Genomic DNA, 14,343 nt, shown 5'->3' with positions numbered 1-14,343 from the left:
GTATAAGAGACAGGCTGCGCTCGTTTGCATGTGGTCTCTTCCCCGCCGCCGAATAGCGTGCGGTGGAAACGCGGGGGGCTCCTATGCTCCCCCCCAGCACAGCTTTAATCTCTTTTTCATGTCAAGTAACTGCTGCAAGGGGATCGGTTCTAATGAATGATTCATTTCAGAAGTGTCACCGCCGGAGTTTTGCCTGTTCGGCGTTGCCAAGTCGGCCGTCGTGCTATTGTAAACTTTTTTGGGGGGTGTGGACACTTTAGTTCTTCTATGCTCTGTTGCCAAGACCTAAAGTATCTTCTGCACTAACTCCTACTTTATTACTACCGCATTGCTAGGATCCTCGGCCCTGTCTTGAAGACCACTGGAAAAAAAATTAGGAGAGGGGTTTAAGCTTGTAAAAAGAAAACCCTGAAAGCTGCTCGGGCCCTGGCTCTTTTTATATGAGAACAGGAAGTCAGATCACAAAGCTAAGAGGGAAATTTAGAGAAAGGGGGAAGGGAAGAAAACATTCTTTGCGTAGCCACTGTCAGTTTAACTGCGGAGGCCCTGAGTGATGGTCAGTGCCCCTGCAAGGTCAGGCCAGTATTTTCTGATTTTGAAACTGTGGGGGCCTGGGGTCAGCGTCGGGTTGTCAGTGACATCAAATGCAGTTCCATGGCTTTCCCAGCATTCAGACAAGACAGAAATTTACAGTGAGGCTTCACTGGGATGAGGTAGGGTCCAGTCTGTCTTCATAAGGCATCCATATTTCACCTTCATCCAGGAGTGCCCATATACAGGGATGCTTGTATCTGCCTTTCCTATCTGTATGGATATGCAACCTGGATACATTTCTATGCCTTTTCTTCCCAGGACTGTCAGTTTATTAATAAAGTCTTGCATAGTGTTTCAAGAAAATTTGTACGAAAGCTTAAGATAGCATCTTAAAGGTGCTGGAGTCACTTGTTTAGGAAGACTCTAGAGTGTAAATTGCCCCTGAAATAAACCCAAGTTTTATTGAAACAACAGCGATTGTTGCCCTTTTGTGAACTGTATGGTTATACTTTCAAGTCAGATTTTGAAGTGGTTCCAGTAACTTGCAGGCAAAAATTTTACGGAACTTTTCATCAATATAAAAATGTGCCGATTTCTATTTCATACAGAATTATGAATGATGAACAGCCTTTAATATTACCTGTAAACATACCTATTCTTGAAATCTAAGATACTATATGATCAAAATACAAGCCTAAAACTAGATACGTGCTTTATTTTGGTCTTTTTTACCTTTATTATTAAAGACATTAACTTAGTCATGCACGCAATTTTAAAACAGTTTAGTGGGAAATAATAGTATAGAATGGTTGCAGATTAATCTCTTTTTTTTCTTTTTTTTTTTTTCTAATTGTGAAATACTCCACTGAAAAGTTGCACTGATATTTTGTTTACTTCATAGTGATTTTCTAAATTAAATCAATAAAGCTAATCTGGCAATTTCCAATGTGTGTAATATTGGATTATAGTTATAATTTTTTTCTCCTTTACTTTTGGTGGGCACAAAAATATGTGGTGGTAGATTACTGCATAACAATATTCCTGTTACATAGGGGTTTGAAGGGGTTTTATACTTGTGCTGAAATCGTAATGTAAACCTAACTCCTCAGCAAAGCAACAAGACATCTGGTAATCTTGACAGATCATTCAAGGAGCTCCATAGCTGCGTGCTCTACAGTCCACATTTAGCAGCAAAAAAAAAAGTCACTTACTGAGCAGTCTCTTCGGTGTACGTGTTAAGTGGGAGGGTTATGGCTTTCAGCACCCTAGCTACAGGGAGTTAATTGTCCTTTAAATTTCTCCTCCTTTCCCATGCAGTGTAAGATTTACCACTCGGTCTCGTGTTTACTTCACTATTGTGCTTTCTTTTAGGCAACCTGCCCAAGCATGCAGCACTGCCCCTGAATCAGCACTTGAGCTGAAGCAGATCAGTCACTGTCCCAGCCTTTCAAATCTTACCCAGGTCACCATGGTGCCATTGGGGCACTTAGCCAAAGGGGCCACTTTGGAAGATCTTCTTGAAACCTGCATTCAGTCTTTTGGTGAGTGTCTGGAGGTTTTTAGAATCATATTAATTTGTTTCTGTCCTGGCTATGTTTAGGTCACTTACAAGTGAGTTACATTGATTTGTTAGCATGCTGACTAGAAAGGCATAACTGAGAATTTTCTACCTGTAGGTGAACACATATTTTTATAGGTTTGTGGTCTGTTTATGCATATGCATGTAATATATGCTAAGAGATTAGTGTGACCACTTTTGTGAGTGAGCAAGACAAATGCCAGTCATCTGTACTTTTATGTGTGATTTCTGTTGTTCCTTCAAGAATCAATTTGGTAAACTTTAGCAAGTAATCATTGTATTTTGCGTATTGCTGTAATATTCTCATAATGTATGTAAACAACATGTTTATATTAAATGTTTTGAAATGAGCAGGGCTATTTTTAAGCTAGGTGAAATAACACTGGATTACTTCTTGCATTATCAGTATAGATTTTAAGTTGCTTCTCTACAGAAGGGAAAGAATCCAAACAGAAATCATGACTGTATATCTTTTTGAGCCTATCAGTTATCCATTTGTCTTTTTTACAATAAGAATTGTGATATATGGACAAGTATGACTGTTGCCTGAGCACTATATCCCTAGTTTCCTTTTCCAACTCTATCATTAGTAAATGTGTTTATTTTTTATATTATTAAAATATGTTAGTACTGAAAGCACTCAAAATGATTCTGAATAATTTTCTTGCAAGTAGTGCATCTGTTCACTAATGCTGTGTCTTAGTGCTGTGACCTATTCCCAAAGCATATATGGCAAAGTCTTAGTTGCAGAGTAGTCCTTAGAAAAATAAATGTACTTGAACAGCCACTAAGCTCTAAAATAATTAATCTATATAGTTAAATAGTAATACATAGTGCTGATCTAGTGATACAGCACATAAATACTGTATAAACAATGACTAATCTTTCACGTTCATTGGAAATGCTTTTTTTTTAAACTTTAATGAACATCTGAGAAAAGTTGATGAAACGTGTAATTGTCAGTAATAAATTGTTAGGGGTTTTTTTTGGCTTCTTTTCTCCTTCATTTAATTGTTGTAAAGAACATGTCCACTGAACTGCTATAATTCCTAAAGAAATGTCAACCAACATTTTTATAACTTTTGGTTCACTAGGAGTGAGATAAAACATGTAAAAGGACATCTAAGACCTTCATACAGTTTTAATTTTGTGACTACTTGACCAATATTAATGTGTCCACATTTTTATGCAAAAAAAAAAGTATTAGAAATGTAACATTATAAAAATCCAGTAGAATGATTATGGTGATTGATTTCAAGTAATGTTGTTGAAACCCTGAACGGGAAGTTATTAGAAGTTTAATTATTTTAATACTTTTTTAATACTCTGTGTATATCAGCATACACATGCTTATGTGTTCTTGGATTCCTGGGCATCCATATATTATAAGGACTAAGCTGACAAAGAAAAGCAGGTGTACCTGTCCAGTTCAGCTATATATGCATGTGAATCTTTCTAAAGGGTTTCATACTTCAGTTACAAAGTTACCACAGTCCACTAAATAGGGTTTTCTGAACCTTGACAAGTGGTGCGTAGGTCTAGCAAAGTGAATAGTAGAGCATCTGCAAACATAATCTTAAACTCACTAAGGACTGCTAGAATTATGACGTGTGCTGCAGAAGTTCAGACTCTTCATTGGACAATTCATAGTAGTGTATTTGTACATCTTCTATGACATTATGCATGTTCTTAAGCTATACTGGAATTTCCCAGGAGGATATTTACATAAATTCTGAAGTGCAACTGTTACAATTATAGATAACCTACATAACAAATTTCCTTAAAGAAGTTTCTTGTAGCTATCAACAAAAACACTGTGCAAAATTCATTCACATCATTGTCCCAATAAAGGAAGAGATGGAAAAAACTTAATTTGGGAGTCTGAGAAGGGTTAGGGATAGGGAGAAAAATGGTTGAAAAAAAGCATAGTTGCTGAATGATTACAAGTAAACTGAATGATTCAGCAAGTTTCTTCCCATGCGTAGTAATAAAGTAAAGCTGTTACCCTGTACTCTAATAGTTCTATTTAGACTGAGGTTATACCTTCAGTCTAAGATGCTGATTTATAATATTTTGTATATAATTCTAGAAATTCATTATTGTGATCTGAGAAAGTTTTATTTCGATATTAAAAATACAGAAAACCCCAAGGCATAAGCACAGTTTTCCTTTGTCTATTTTAAATTTACTTTCTGGAGAAAGCCTTTGATTCATTTGCTGTCTGGGGTTAAGGAGAACAATAGGCAGTAGATAGAGATGATGATGCGTCACATTTCAGAATATCTATTGCATCATGTTAATCCTACACTGCACTTACTAATACCATGTGTGCAATTACAAATACAATTCCTATATAAAGTATGTTCCTGGACTCAATTATACAAGTTCAGAAAAAGCAAATCATTTGTAAGAGAAGCTGCTGTCAACAATGGTTGTAAGGGAAGGTTGGCAGCCTTTTGCCTTATATGCAGAGAATTATCACAAGAAGGTCTAACCAAGAAGGTATTAAGAATTAATACACACATCTGTGAAGAGCACCAATATAAGTTATTTAACTTACAGTATAGATAAGGGGGAAAAAATGAGAAAGTGGGATATGCTAAGCTGAAGAGTGAGAAGACTGAGATTTGTCACTGTTGTAAATGGATTCCAGGATGTTTTGTGGAAAGACAAGTTTTGTCCAGAGTTAATCCAAAACCTATTTTAAGGAGGCAAGGTGGAAAGATCTGGATCTTGGAGTTAGTGATGTTGTCTGTGAGTCTACAACAGTACTGGGTAGAAGATGATGGTAGAATGTGGACAGAGTAGTGTGAATTACAGTGGTGGTGGTGTATCTGCTAATTGCAAAACAGTTAGGAGGCCTTTCATTTACTTTTTTTAGAAAAGACCAAAAGTGTATTCAGTGTAATTAACTTAAACATCTACTTTGGGATGATTAGCGTGTGTGCTTTCACCTCTCAAACTTGGTCTTCTGTAGCTTGAACTGGTGAATGATAGGCATGTACTTTAGAGACAGAAACAGTGATGGTCATATGAAGTAGTGTTAAGTCACGTAGATGATCACTACATCTGAGAGATCAGTATTACACCAGAGTTTATGCAATAGCATGATGACAAGGATATGCTAAAAGTAGAGGTTTCTTCAAGTCCCATGAAAGGTTGCATCAGGATGAGTAAGATGAATCATCCTGCAAATGAACTGCCAAGAGTAAAGGCAACAGAAAAGTCACAGTGTAAGCTAGGGCAAGAGTTCAGGAAAAATAGCATGATGAGAGACTGAAGGCAGAAAGTGTGTTAGAAAGGAAGATTGGTCCTGAGATTAGATTTGTAGAGACTTGAAACTGCTCTCATCAGTTTGAAGAGAAGAGATTTGGTTATACAGGACAATGATTTAAAAAATGTTCTACATGGCTTGGATGATCTCTCAGCATTCTAAGTAGTTACAGGATGCTGTTACTGCTATGATCTGGATTGACAAGAAGAGCTGTAGAACGCAAGTAAATGCATCATGTGTGATTGCCTTAGAAAAGAAGGGGAAGTGTAGCTTATAAGCAGAGCTAGCAATAATAAGATGAAAAAGTGATGGTGTGGAAAGAAAGAGAAGTCGTAACAGAGAAGTAGAGGAAAAGAGAAATAAGGAAGGAGAGTGCATAGAGGTGAAAAGCAGGAGGTAGGGTAAAATGATTGGAAAGACTAGAAAATACAGAGGCTCTAGAAAGGCTAGGTTCAGTGAAACCTATCAGAGAGGTTAATTCTGAACAGAAAGCTCATAAAGAGCAAATAAAGGTAGGTGTTCAATTGGCAACAAGATGGCTGAAGTTGTGAGTTCAGAGAAGCAAAGAAGTAATTGATAGATCTTGGCTTGGAATATGGCAGCTTCAGGAGGGAGATAATTTATTCTGGGGAAGTAACTGTGATTCTGGAGTGGAACTGTAAGTAGGGCAGTGACTTTAACCCCCTGCATCCATGTTTTTCCATTACATAGTATATAAAGTGCTTGGAAAAGAATGTACTTTTGACTGGCAGACAGTTCTCCAAAAGTCACTGTGGCTCTGTCTCCTACTTTGTTGCTAGTTGTAAAGACACACACTCTGTCAGGTATGTTGTTGAAACTGCCAGAGTAGGGTCTAGTCTGCTGGTCCACTGACATATTGAGTATTTAATGCTGACAGTTCAATAGAACACAGAAAACTTGTGCTTAGGCACAGCCCTAATTTTTGCTAGTTGTTCTTACACTAATCTCTGTGAGACTGCGTAAGTTCATGTTAACATATATTTAGTCCAGAAAGTGGTACAGATGAGGGAGAAAGAATATACCAGCAGTGTTCACTTCACTGGGTATATATTTTAATTTGTTAATTGTATATCTGCTAACTAGAAATGAAATAATAACTGTTCATAACACTTCTCACCCTAGACTATCCTCCTGCTATTGTGAGCTTGATGTTCTGACTATGTGTTAGCAAGTCAGTTTCTATTCTAGCAGATAATGTTCTTCTATTTGTATTTTCACTACATGTTTGTGCATGGCAAGAGGTCCATATTTCTTTCCCTTGACTCTACATTTATATTATAAATGTACCTTTTTTAAAAATCTTGAGGAAAGTTTAAATGTACTTATTCTTTTTAAACAAATGCACCTTCCAAAGATTTGATGAACTATTTTAACATACATTCAAGCTTATAGACCATATGCCCCCACAAAATATGTCTAAATTGTTTTACAAGTGGTTAAAAACTCTGTTACGATTGGAACAAAATGTATGTTCAGCATAACAGACAATTCCAAGAGTGCACTTGAAAGTCATAATTTATACAAACGCTTGTGTCTTCCTAAAAGCATCTGAGGGTCACTTATGAGCTGAGAAATCCCTAAGATGTGAAAATTTTTATATTATGAAGGTATTTCTATCCTTAATCTTTCAGTGTGATATCTTACTCATTTGCCTCTTACCTTTGAGTACTGGAAGCATGTTCACTGTAGCACACAGAAGACCTATGCTTATCCTACAATTCAGACACTTCAGTTACTGCTGGACAAAATGAGTGTGCTCAATGGAAAAAAGAAATCATGAAACATCATCTCTAAATGCATGTCACCATGCAGTGTTCCTGTGTCTGGTTTCTTAAGAGATGTAATTAAAAGGGCTTTAGGAAAGCAACCAAAATGTTTCCCACGGCATGTAGCATAATTCTGTGTGGAAGATCAGCCACTGTTTGCAGTGGAATCAGTTCTTTATATTGCTATGTCAATCATAATGCTATGTCAATCTTCAATATGAAAAAAAAAAAAAAAAGATTCAAACCCATGGCTACTACTTTTCAAAGAAGTTCAAAATCATAACCTCAAAGATTAGCAGTGTTCTGAATAGAATTTGTGTGAACCTAGGGCAATTTGCAACTTCTAGTGGTCATAATACTCTTAGACATCTAGGTCTAGGAGTAGGTTGTGGTATAAATTGTTCTGCAGTGTCTGATCAGTGTTAAACTAGCTTGTTGCCTCAATATGTGGTAAAGTGAGATGTCTGTAAACAAACCTTAGAAATTCTGGAAACCACTTCCAGACTGATCTGGATGAAATATGTGACAGAATTTTGTTAGAAATCAGAAGTCTGGCAAAGGTGCTGGTTGCCTCTTAGGTGCTAGCTGCCTCAAACTGTACAAGTTAATCACACAACATTTTCTAGAATAAAAAATAACTACATTAGTGTAAGATTTTTACAGCTCACGTTTGTATCAATATCATGCAAAAATATATTAGTCTTAGGAATTCTTTGGGAGTCAGGTAACTATTGCATCCATTTTACAAACAATGAAACAGGCAAGTTAGATAAGTTTATCATCAGGAGAACCATAGCCATCTTCTCCTCTAAAATACAGAAAATCTGAAAGTCTTATCCTGTTTTTCCCCTTCCAGTTATCTAGAAAAACCCACTCTTAACAGAAGTACATTATTGCAGTCTAGTTAAAATGTACAATAACTAGTGAAACAATCACAGTTCAAGTACCAAGTTTATCTTTTTACCAGATTTACCATATACTGAATTCTAACATAGAATCCTGACTCAAAAGCAGTTACGTATTTCAAAGCATAAGCACACCCACAGAAGGCAACTTTAGTCATTTACTTTTTTCTATTAGGTTTGCCTGAACAGTCATTCGTTTTTATCTCATGCTCCACAAACTTGCAGGGTTCCACCCCTCACCCCTGAAGCTTAGACTGAATGCTGAGGACTCCAGTCCCCCCAAAAGTAGTTAAAGCTTATTCGTGGTATTGTTCTGTATTAAAGTGTTGTTGATCATTGTGTGTTAAGTAATCTGGGTATGATTTGGTCAGATACTGTGCAGAAACTTTAGTATTGCTTGGCAACAGAAACTGTGTTAATGATCAATTAATGACACTGTGGGAACAGAAGAGTCATTACTGCTCTGTAGAATGCATGACATTGTGGGAACAGAAGAGTAGTTACTGCTCTGGAGAATACAAAGTGCTGTTTAGCTAACTATTAAAGTTAATTGTGATTGTACCAAACGAAAATAGATTTCTTTTTTAACCTTATGTCTCTAGTAAAAAATTTCCCAAAGAAAAGAAACTTCAGATATCTTTATTTTAAAGTTCTATTTAGCTAATTTAACTTCAGTCTTTTCAATATAATTTTCCAAAGTCAAGAAATAAGTAATAAAAGACAATTAAGAAAACTTAGACTTCTTGCTTTATAAAGCAGTTTCCCATTTACTTATATTTACCACAGGGATATATAAATATAACTTCAGATAAAACCTTATATTGTATTTAGCAATGCATAAAAGCTTAGATAGCACTAGAAAAAAATTCATTCTCCTGAGAATGTTGTATAAATTTAATTTTTTCTTCATCTATGTATGAAGTTGAAGCAAGAAAATCACTTGTTCTTTAGGCTTCCCTGTGCATCTTACTTTTTATGTTACTCAGTTTGGTTTGTGTGTGCTTTAAGTCTGAAGCCTTTCAGTGTTTTGCTGTGTATTGCCAAGTGTGAAGACATATTTTTGCATTGGTTTTTTTAAAGTCTGAAAAAGAAGAGGCTTCCCTTAGACTGTTACATAGTTCAGTAGATCTTTCTGTTATGCAGGACAGGCTAGAGATCAAAAGCTAAGATAACTTTCTAAACATGATACCGCTTTTTTCCGCCATTACTGAGGTAAGAAGATGCAAGTGCAACAGCTTGCAAAAGGTAAAAATAAGAGAGTATCTAGAGTATCTGCTGGGATCTATTAAGATTACACTTGTGTTGGAGATTACTTTAGGAATCCCTCAACACTGCAGTTTTAATACTGAAATGTATATAGAGGCCATATAAAAAAAAATCAGTGCCTCATGCCACCTGTATTGTGATGGAAAATCATTTAGAGATATGCCATAATATCCTTTTGAAATACAGAACTCCTCTGGCAGAGAACAATAGGATAAGATGTCAAGAGCTTCTTTTCTATTTTAACCTTTACATTATTTTTGGAAGAAGATTCACCTTCAGAATACTCACTTTGGGTATGGGTGAGTTGTTTTCTCCCTTCTTCCAGGAGAACTGGTTATGTTTAATGTCTGTCTCCAGTATGTAGTGTTATTCTTTTAAAAAGTATACATGGAAAAAAAAAAAAAGTACTTGTTTAGGTTGAATAACAGAAAATAATCAGATACCTTTATTAGAAATAATAAGAAATGCCCTGCAACAGTACTGATGAAGCGTAAAAGTCTTGCTCCATGCTAGACCAACTAATACAGTGGGGCCAATAAAGCTTACATGCTTGGACACGTGGGGATGTTTCTCTGACGAGAGTTTGGCATACTGCAGCTAGCTTGAATCTGCAATTGGGGAGCTTCTGTATGCAGGTATTTGATAGTGCTACCTTGTGATTAAGCATGTTTTAAGTTCGGAGTGAAGCTGCAGGTCTTTTGAAACTTTGATTTGTTTGGTCCCTGGTGAACAAGAGATGTTTCAGCCTAAAGATGAACTGTTGCGGTTTAACCGTGGCCATCAGCCAAGCACAACATAGCTGTTCACTTGCCACCCTCCTCAGTGGGATGGGGGAGAGAATTGGAAGGGTAAAAGTGAGAAAACTCGTGAGTTGAGATAAAGACAGTTTAATAAGTTTTGAAAAAAAGCACAAAGCCAACAACCAAAGCACCGAAACAAAACCAAGAAAAACATGTGATGTGAAAAACCCTGATTGCTCATCACCAGTCAACTGATGCCCAGTCAGTCCCTGAGCAAACCAGGCAAACATCCACACAGTTTTTGTTGCTGAGCACGTGGTATGGTATGGAGTATCCCTTTGGTCAGCTGGGGTCAGCTGTTCTGGCTGTGTCCCCTCCCAACTTCTTGCCCACCCACAGTCTACTCGCTGGTGGGGCAGTGTGAGAAGGTATGCCCCAACTGCAGGATTAGAAGCTAGTTTGCCAGAGAGTCTGTAAACACTGATTCCAGAAATATATCTAGAAGTTAAAGCAAAAACTAGGAAGCTGAGGTATGTAAGGGAGGGAAAGCTGAAACAGTAAGTCAGAAATATTAGAGAAGAGTTGGAGCATGCATCAGTAATGAAAATCAAGGCCAGGAACTGGGATCTAAGTGATCTTCAAGTCCCTGAGAGGAAAGCGGCTGCTGTCTGCCAGTCTGTTACAGTTTGAACCTTTGGAAGGGGCTGACTGTGCTTCCTTGGATCTGATGGCTGCCTGTTCCCAGATCAATCATGCAGTTAGAGAGAAGCTTACTATAAAACACTGCAGTTGTGGGATGAGTAAGTGCTAAGCATGTAGCTGGGCTCAGTGGTCAGATAGTGATACCAGCCTCAGAAGTTTTTGATTCTGTTCTGGGAGTCTCATTTGTCTTATCCATCAGTGCTTAATGCCAGCACAGCTGTGTTGCCAAGCATTACACTTAAATTATTCAAGAGTTGCCTGCAGCTCAAAAGCTGCACGTGGCTCCAGTATCATGATTTAAAGCTTTGAAAAATTCTTTAATGCCCAAATTATGTTTTGTAGGCTTTTTAGAAAAAGGACTATTTGATTAGAAAGTTCTCATCTAAATTTGCTAAAATCAATATTTTAAACATGCTGTAGAACAATGTATGGGGGGGGTGTGTTAACTTTTTATCTTGTTCTGTGTACTTGATCTGAATTTCCAAGGCTAATGGAGTGCTTTCCACCCACATTTCATTTGGTTTCTCTCGAACTACATTTTAATTTCTCAAAATCATCCCATTTTCCTTGACAAGAGCTTTTATCATCTTGTTTTCACTTCAAAGACTTACCCACCCAGAGCTCTTTCTGCAAGATGTAGCCTTCCAAATACTGTTTCTTAAGAGAGGGTAATGGCTTTCCCTTGAGGTTTTTCTCCTCTAATGTTCTCTACCCTCATACAGAACAGTCTTATTATCCTTTTTGGATGCATATTAGACTCACTTGTGTCTTGGATATATCTGCAATGTTAATGAGTATTTGGAGGAACAGAAGTGTGTTCCCCCCACCATTCTGTAGGGAGTTTGAAGGGGGAAGTAGACTTGGAGAAGTGTCAAGTTTCTAGGGTTTCTTCCAACATCTGTGTTTACTTGGCTTTTTTAGGGTTCTGTTGGTGCAGAATTGGTCACAGAGTACTATGATTCTTTCCTTTCTGGAAAAATACTGATTTGTTCTCATTTTAATTTTGGAGTTTTTCCTCCTAAGACTAATTACTTGTGTAAATAAATTTATGTATGACTCAATAGTTACAAGCATGTATGGACAATGAGCCAATTAAAAAAAAAAAAAAAAAAAAAAAAAAAAAAAAAAAAAAAAAAAGAAAAAAAAAAAAAGAAAAGCAAAAAACTGTAGTGCAATTCCCTGAGTATTTTGGTGCTGTCTGTTAAACATTAAAGCATTCTTGTTGCATGAGGGGGAACTCCACCATCCTGTATGGAATTAAATGAAAGCTGGAGAGCTCAAGACTCCACCTGCTTTCTGCTGCAGCTAAAATTAAAACAATCGTTCTTTTACCTAATTAGTGTGTCATCTTTGTAAGGACTTTATAATTAAGTTATATCTGAAAGATACTAAGCACTTAAAATAATGATCTGAAATAAAAATTCACTAAGGACAAGTACAAAGTTCTACACTTAGGGTAATCTGCTGTAAAAACAGTACAGTAAAGTCATTGATATGCAGCATTTCTGCAGAAAAGGATCTCAATGTGAACATGGATTTTAAAACTGAAAATGGTTTAATGATACCATACCACTTCATAAACTCAAAGGAGATATGTTCATGCATAGAGGTGTGTGCTTTTTTTTTTTTTAATATATATGTTATATAGGTACATTTACATACATAAAACCATGTATGTATATAAAGGTATTATATACAGGACACTAAAAATAACATTCTAACTCTGATGCTAAGACCTTCTCTGGAGTACCATATTCAGGTTTGCTTCATAAAGGTGCAAGCTGCAAAGGTTGCAGGAAAGCACACCAAAGTTGACCAAAGATCTAGAAAACCTGTCCTCTGAGGAAAAAAAATGACAAATTTGCTCTTTTCTAGGTCAGAAAAGAGAGAGTGAAACAATCCTTAAATAGAGAAAATATATTGATAAGGGAAAGAGAATGTTTTTTTCTGTCTGCTGGGGGGCAGGCATAATGGGCTTAAGCTGCCCGTGTTGCCTGAAGTCTTTGATTAGATAGTTGGGAGAAATCTCTAGTGACAGGTGCTTAGGTGCTGGAATAAGTCACCTTCAGAGGCTGTGAAATCATTGTAGAATTTTAACAATAAATTAAACTGACTCTGAAGCATACTGGCTTTGAGAAAGGTGATTCTGCACTGGAGCAGAGGAACAGAGTACATTAGCTCCTAGCCCTGATATCTGCCATCAACTGTCTTTAAAAAATAAAGGCTATTTCCAACTCAAAAAGTAAACAACTTAGTTTAAGTTGAATCTGCTTGCTGACTCTCAATGGTGATGTTATAACTGATGAATAGGATGGTGGCTTCTTATGAATCCGATTCTGATCAAATGAGATCGATTTAATGAAGAGAGTTAAATGACTATGTTACAGGATACCAAATTCAAATGGGGCAATAATAAGCTTGTAGTAAGAAGACTACTATGTGTTGCATGAGTTTTTAAGCTGAAGGAGACTGTTTTGTGTTTGTAAAGGGAGGTTCCAGGAGGTATCTATAAAATACTCAGGGAATACTTTTTTCAATTTTGCTTTCTTCTAGCCATTCTGAGGTTATATCATAGTACCACACCCTGCATGTGGGGCAGAGACATTGACTTCTGGTTGTTTCAGTTCAGTCACTAAACCCTAGCATGTACTCCCATATGTACCTCCGTATTTCATACATGTCTGTGTGTTTCATCAAGGTCTTAGAGACCTTAAAAACATCTGTAGCCACAGTTTTCAAATCACATGCTGCTTTAATAATCTTTGGAGACATTTATAACACCATCCCTATACCATCTTCTTTAAGCCACCATTAAAAAAGGACTTTGCAGAAATCTTGAAGAACTCTATGTAGCAGATCAGTTCGGTGTAGCAACCCACAACTTTCAGCTTTGCACTTGATAAGACTGCCTGGCAACTGCTTGGTGCTTTCTTGCATTGCATTACTTTTGGTGCTACTTTTTGATAACCATTGGAAGACTTAAGGGAGCTTACAAGAAGTTATTCATGTTGTGAGTAGCTTAGTCACTGATCACGTGATATCAGTGCTCTGTGATTCACTTCTGATTAATTTCAAATTGTGTGCTAGGTGATAAGAGTTGGAACCTGCTTATGAAATAAAGGCCTTGTAGACCTAGAAAAGTTGACTTCTTTCTTGGAAAATTCAGTTCATTTAAGACATCCTTGGCATTCTTCCTGGTGCCTTATCATTGCACTTATGAGTGGAAAGGTCTTGGTACAACAATCTTGTCTTTTGAGCATTTTCTTTCTGTTAAGTATATTTACCACAGGCTTGGTGGCTATTACGACCTGGTGAAAAGCAGGCAGTTCGCTCTTAAAGCCTTGCTTATTGGCTTTTGAATACTTTGATTCTTTCAACTATTCTAGGAACAAGTGATACTTCAGTTTTTTCTAAATCACATTTACAAGGGAGCCACCAATTGGATCATGCAATAGAGTGGCTGGTGGGCAGAATAGGATGTTCTTAGCCTTGTGTGTTCTCAGTCTCGCATATGTAATGGAACTTTTGTAATTGTAGTTTTTAGTGGCTAAGTGCT

The 14,343-nt window shown here is 36.9% G+C and overlaps 1 protein-coding gene across 2 annotated transcripts in view; it reads left to right on the top strand.

Annotated features, from left to right (window-relative positions):
• Positions 1–1,911: 1,911 nt before the first annotated feature.
• RASGRP1 (RAS guanyl releasing protein 1) overlaps positions 1,912–14,343 on the top strand; it is a 39,509-nt gene continuing 27,077 nt past the window's right edge. For both annotated transcript variants that reach the window (XM_026849482.1, XM_026849481.1), the window contains exon 1: positions 1,912–2,075. In XM_026849482.1, coding sequence (XP_026705283.1) covers positions 2,003–2,075 — 73 coding nt within the window. In that variant the 5' untranslated portion in view covers positions 1,912–2,002. The remainder of the gene's footprint in view (positions 2,076–14,343) is intronic.

Source organism: Athene cunicularia, assembly GCF_003259725.1.
Source record: "Athene cunicularia isolate RWA chromosome 5 unlocalized genomic scaffold, athCun1 chr5_part1, whole genome shotgun sequence".
Taxonomy (NCBI): domain Eukaryota; kingdom Metazoa; phylum Chordata; class Aves; order Strigiformes; family Strigidae; genus Athene; species Athene cunicularia.
Note: the sequence above shows the minus strand (reverse complement) of the source record. Positions and strands in the feature narration are given on the sequence as shown.